Source organism: Rutidosis leptorrhynchoides, chromosome 3 (assembly GCF_046630445.1).
Source record: "Rutidosis leptorrhynchoides isolate AG116_Rl617_1_P2 chromosome 3, CSIRO_AGI_Rlap_v1, whole genome shotgun sequence".
Classification (NCBI taxonomy): Eukaryota; Viridiplantae; Streptophyta; class Magnoliopsida; order Asterales; family Asteraceae; genus Rutidosis; species Rutidosis leptorrhynchoides.
Genome location: NC_092335.1, coordinates 170,017,608 through 170,023,602, shown reverse-complemented (window position 1 = coordinate 170,023,602; position 5,995 = coordinate 170,017,608). Strand labels below are relative to the sequence as shown.

At 34.0% G+C, this 5,995-nt stretch overlaps 1 protein-coding gene across 1 annotated transcript; it reads left to right on the top strand.

Moving 5' to 3' along the window:
* Positions 1-908: 908 nt before the first annotated feature.
* LOC139896997 (plant UBX domain-containing protein 7-like) lies at positions 909-5,270 on the top strand. Its single transcript, XM_071879641.1, has 10 exons — positions 909-1,234; positions 1,941-2,071; positions 2,160-2,273; positions 2,378-2,579; positions 2,856-2,933; positions 3,037-3,105; positions 3,418-3,561; positions 3,664-3,775; positions 4,583-4,851; positions 4,953-5,270. The coding sequence occupies exons 1-10, from the start codon at positions 1,127-1,129 to the stop codon at positions 5,115-5,117; spliced, it is 1,392 nt and encodes a 463-aa protein (XP_071735742.1). The 5' UTR covers positions 909-1,126; the 3' UTR covers positions 5,118-5,270.
* Positions 5,271-5,995: the final 725 nt, after the last annotated feature.

Genomic DNA, 5,995 nt, shown 5'->3' with positions numbered 1-5,995 from the left:
AAAACCCAATAAATTAATTATTTTTAAAAAGTTAATAATTAATAAAATTAATTATTAAAATAAACCCGAGCGTTTCGTTGCTCAAAAAACCGTTATCAAAACTGCATCGTTTTTATCGTATTTCATTATCCGAAATATTTATTTGAATTAATATCAACCCATATTAATTATTGTAACACTCCAAAGATCAAGTACGCATTTATTACACATAAACACATAAAAGTCAAATAATCGCCGTTAAATAAACTAACGGAAAGTTAACGGAACTAACGGAAAAAGCAGGGTTGTTACATTACCACCCTGTTATTGAAAATTTCGTCCTGAAATTTTAGTGATCATCCTCTGACGTAGTTTCCTCGGGAAACAGTTGCGGGTATTTCAGTCTCATCTGGTCTTCACGCTCCCACGTGAACTCTGGTCCTCTTCTCGCGTTCCACCGAACTTTAACGATAGGAATTCTGCTTTGTTTCAATTGTTTGACCTCACGGCCCAAAATTTCGACAGGTTCCTCAATGAAATGAAGTTTGTCGTCGATACGCAGTTCTTCTAAAGGAATAATCAAATTGTCATCGGCTAGGCACTTCTTTAGATTGGATACATGAAAAACGTCGTGTATATCGCTGAGTGCCGTGCTGAGTGCTGTGGCAGTTCTAATCTGTAAGTAAAAAACAAAATTTATAAGTCAAGTAAAAAACAAAATTTATATCAAAAAGTGGTGTATGAGAGTAAATTTAAACTAACCTATTTACCATTCTTTTTAAAGGAGATCATTCTCACATACACTTTTTTGATCATCACACACCTATTTTAACCTTTTACTCTCCTAATACACACCTATTTTAACCTTTTACTCTCCTAATAATACTCATCTCCGTAAAAACTGAAAAATAAACCTGAAAAACTTCTTGAAATCAAAGGGGATATATATAAATCCAATGTGAATACTGAATGTATGTGATTTACTCCAATTAAGATCTCGTAAACCTCTCTTTCTATAAATCGGCAATTCTTCTCCATTCCTGAAAAACAAAATTCTAATCTAATCCAATTACCCAAAACAAATTTTTTTCTTTTTTTCTTTAATCATCATAAGTAAAGTTCGTTAATTTATTCAAGAATCGAAAAGATGGAGGGTGTTGGGGTTCTATCTGCGACCGATCAACAAACTCTGGTTTCTTCTTTTCTTGAAATTGCTGTGGGTCAAACTGCTGATACTGCCAGACAGTTCTTACAGGTTTGTTCTTTTTTTAAGTTTTTGGATGATATATATGTATTTCTTTTATGGGTTCTGCTTATTTGGGTGTTTTTGATCAATTGGGGTGTTAAAGTTTGAAACTTTGGTATGATGTTAGATGATATATAGCTTTTTATACTTTGGTATGATGTTAGATAATCAATTGGGGTGTTAAAGTTTGAAACTTTTTCTTTTTTCCTTGAAATGTTGTTTGGACTGCTGCTATCTGGGGTTTATTCTAGTTATATGCAAATTTTTGCCTATTAGACTTGAAGGTGTGGAACTACTGTATAAAAATTAGGGCTTTGTAATTGTGTGTTTTTTTTTGTACTTGTAAGTTGTTTGTTTTGTTATTAATAGTAGTTGATACTAGCAACTGAAGTAAATGAATGATATATAATTGCATTTAGAAAACAACAAAAATGATTTTACAAAATTAGAATGTACATTGCTTATATAATAATATAGGTAGTTAGTATTTTGGACGGTTGGAACCATTGCTTGATATTTTTAACTGTATGTCACTTAACATGATAGATTCTAGTAATTTTAAGTAGCTTGGTTGAACGAAACTGTTTGAAAACGAGTATTAATCGTTGTCTTATGTGATACATTGATATGCTGCATTGCTGCCTCTTTAGTGGTTCGATATAATTTCGTATCATTTAATTCCTATATTTGCTTATTATTCCATATATATTCTCAGGCCACAAGCTGGAAACTTGAAGAAGCAATTCAACTTTTTTATGTAGGACATGATGGTGGAGCAGCAGCTGCATCATCTGCTTATGTTCCACCAGTCGAAAATGACGCACTTTTGGCTGACCAAATCGCCCGGTACGTGGATATCAAATAATTAATAATAAGTAAAAGTATTATTATAAATTTATCATTTAATCTGGATTCATTTTAAATGTTGCTTTAGAGGATCAGAGAATCAAATTGGATCCGAAAGTGTCATTGAAAACGACGGTAGTGAAGTACGTGCACCGCTACCGGTGAAAAGGGACGTTCTTTACGACACTCCATTGTTACATGGGTACACTAAGATTCGCATGTTCACTTTTATTTTCTTATTTTTGTTTCTAATTATGTAAATTATGTGCATTTCTTTATATAATTTGTTTATTTACTTACTTTAAGATCTATAAGACTGGGTTACAATCCACAAGAAGCTCGTACAGTTGTTCCGTTTCGCAACTTCGAAGAGGAACTAAGACGCCCGGGAGTATGGGAAACGGGCCAAGGTGCTACGTCCACTGCTGATACTTCCCGAGATAATCTTAATCTCGCTACTTTATATCGTCCTCCTTTTGCTTTGATGTTTAATGGCCCGTTTGAGAAGGTAAGTTTTAGTTAATTGTAGTAAATTAATTATCTTTAGTAACCATGATTAGGTATAGAAAATTCTCTATCAAGGAATTTGCGTTATATTTATGCTACTATAATATTTTATGAATCAAAGAAATTTCATTTTCTATTGTAAAACTACGAACAATGATCTGGACAAATTATTACTGTACTTATTATTTTTAATTTTTAAATTAGGGTTAAAAGTTGGTCGTATAGAATTTTGATATTCGTGGTTTATTAATATTTTTTTTATTTGTTACAATGCCAGGCCAAAGAAGCTGCTAAAACGCAAGACCGATGGCTTCTGGTGAACTTGCAGTCTACCAGGGAATTTAGCTCACACATGGTATGCATATATATATACACAATACTATGCAATACAGTTATAGGTGTAATTTACACAGTTTGATATAATTATGTGTTGTTTCGGTTAAATACTTGTTATGCAGCTTAACCGAGATACTTGGGCTAATGAAGCTGTTTTTCAAACTATCAGCTCCAATTTCATATTTTGGCAGGTTATATTTCTATATTAACTTGTTATCTGGTATTATTTTTATTTACTAGTCACTCAAATGGTAAAAATAATAAATAGAGTTCATTGAACATCGAAATAACTTATTCTATATTCGTTGTTACCTAATAAGGTTTTTGGTTGAGATGATTAACCCCTTTATAGTTAATAAGGTGTCACATTTTATCATCAAAATTTGAACTTTATTTGGTGCTTCTATACCCGATTGTTTATGAAATTTATTTTTCTTGTTTAGGCAGATTTTCGTGGTTTTTCAAATCTTCTTTTTATTTTTTGTTTTTTGCGATGCATGTAGGTGTGTGATGATACAGAAGATGGCAGCAAGATCAAAACATACTACAAATTGGACTCTGTTCCTGTAACTCTCGTTATCGACCCTGTCACGGGTCAAAAAATGCGCTTATGGCATGGAATGATTCAACCGGAAAATTTGTTGGAGGTACGTTTATAATATATTACTATAATCGTTGGAATACATTAATAATAACAATGTGAATTTGACAATTTATATTCTAAATTGGGCAACTATTTTATTTTATAGGACTTGATTCAATTCATGGATGGTAGCCCTAATCATCATCATTTCAGCTTGTCGCACAAACGTCCAAGAGAAAGTTCTTTAGCTCCCTCTCCCAAAATCCAAGCTATTCCAGGTTTTTTATTTTTTCATGTGATCTAGTCAAAAAAATTCGTATTGGTGTACGAAGTTTGTACTCAACTTGTTTACATACAGATTGATTATTATTCTTTCACAAGTTAACCCTTTATTGAAAAGAGCGACGATGAAATATGTGATCCGTTGTGCGAATAAACTTTTCGTTTCCGATTTTTGGAATTAGATTTTTAGGATCCTGAAAATGGCTTGAAAGGGTTTATATATATATAGATTTAATCGATGATATTATTGTTAATTATTAACCCGATTATGGTTTGCGGGTCAAAGGGTTCGTATAAAAAAAGTCCAACTTAAAAGGAAACAGTAACAGTAAGAGCGTCACTCGTGTATTTTTTATTACATAAAACGGTGTTTAACTCGTTTATTCAGAATCTGGATTTTATATTCAAATCAGGTTTAATTTTTATGGTAGAAATATTTTGGGTCAAGCCACCTACATGTTTTGACTCTTACAAAAGATAACCATCTGTCCTGATACAGTTTTGACACATTACCTAACTCGTCTGACATGCTCATCAAGGTTGCAAAAATCGCTACTCAGGAATTACTCGGTCGGAACTTTTTATGGAGTAAGCGGCAACTCAGGGAGTACTCGGGAGGAAGTTTGACTTTGACCGAGTATTGACCGATTTTTCGAGTAATTCCGAGTTTTGGCCGAGTAATCCTGAGTAGTCCCGTTAACCGAGTAATCGCCGGGAACGTTTAACCGAGTACTCGGCGAGTTTTTATGAGTTCTCAACCCTGATGCTCATTATGCCACTTCTACTGATATATGAGAATGCAGTGGTTGCAAATGGAGCTAGTGAAGAAGATGAAGACATGCAGATGGCACGCGCATTATCTATGGAGCCAATGAAAATTAATCATGAACAACCTTTAAACAATTCCGATGATGCAAATACCGAAAAAGAAATCCCAAAATATGAAAAACGTACCTATCCAACATTACCAGAAGAACCGAAGGTTGATAGGAATTTACTTTGCAGGGTCGGAGTCCGTCTTCCGGACGGGCGCAGGCTTCAGAGAAACTTTTTACGCTCTGATCCCATACAAGTAACATCCTTTAATCGTTGACTTTTGACCATTGACTTTTGACTTTTGACTTTTAATGGATTTTGGACATAATTCTTTGAAATTGTTTGTGCTTTTTACAGTTGCTGTGGTCATTCTGTTATGCGAACCTGGAGGGTAGTGAAGATAAGACGTTTAGATTGACTCATGCTATCCCGGGTGCTGTGAAGGATTTGGACTATGATAAAAAGTCAACTTTTGACGAGTCGGGGCTTGCCAATTCTATGATTTCGGTTACATGGGAATGAAAGTCGTCTTGCGTTGAATAGTTTTGGTGTTGAAATTTTAGATTCTCCTTTGACCTTTTTAGTAACCTCAATGGAGTCTGGTATGTAATGTTTTATTTATTGTCTGTGGGTTTATGTAGATATATGGCTATGGTTATGTATCATCTCTACTTTTTTTTTTGGTAAGAAGTTGATGTTTTTGTTATTTTTGTCCTGCTAATAAGTTGGGGTGTTGATGTCAACGTGGTAGCGGTTAGAGCCGTAGTCCATTTTCAGTGTCCAAAATGGATATCGAAATTGACTGACAGTGATATGTCATGCAACATAGGCTCTCGTAGGTAGTCATTCGCATACAAATCAATGATGCACATGGTAAATTTGATAAGAGATTCCCAGCCAACTCGTTCACTCATTTGCAGCTACTCATCCAAAGCATCTGGTGTATAACCGTATGCTAGCTGACGTAGTGTGGGTGTAAGTTTTTTAATGCGTACTAATACTCCACATGCCATATGAATCTTTTCTTCGATGAAATCATCTAAAATAATAAGGCAATGGATTTGCAAAGTATTAAGATATCATTCATAATTCTAAAAAATATATGTCGCCGCCCCTGAAACCGTTGTTTAAAATTTTCATCATGATATTTGCAACCCTCGTCAAAATAATCGTTCATCAAGGTCACGATGTATGTGACGGCGTGAGTTTACCTCATCGTCAGAAGAAGAATCGATATCATCTACTGAGTTGAGCGTATAATTTGTGAAATCGTCGTGAGAAGAACTCGGAAAAGACTACATTTGTTCTAAAAATATACAAATAAATAAAGTGGGTAATTTAAATATTGTAGAGAGTAGAGTGACGAATAAAAAAGATAAAGTTGTGAATTGTGAATAAAA

Coding starts and splice junctions, on each gene's coding strand:
- LOC139896997 (XM_071879641.1), top strand. CDS start 1,127: ATGGAGGGTGTTGGGGTTCTATCTGCGACCGATCAACAAACTCTGGTT. Junction 2,934..3,036: donor GGGAATTTAGCTCACACATG/GTATGCATATAT, acceptor CTTGTTATGCAG/CTTAACCGAGATACTTGGGC. Junction 3,562..3,663: donor AACCGGAAAATTTGTTGGAG/GTACGTTTATAA, acceptor TTTATTTTATAG/GACTTGATTCAATTCATGGA.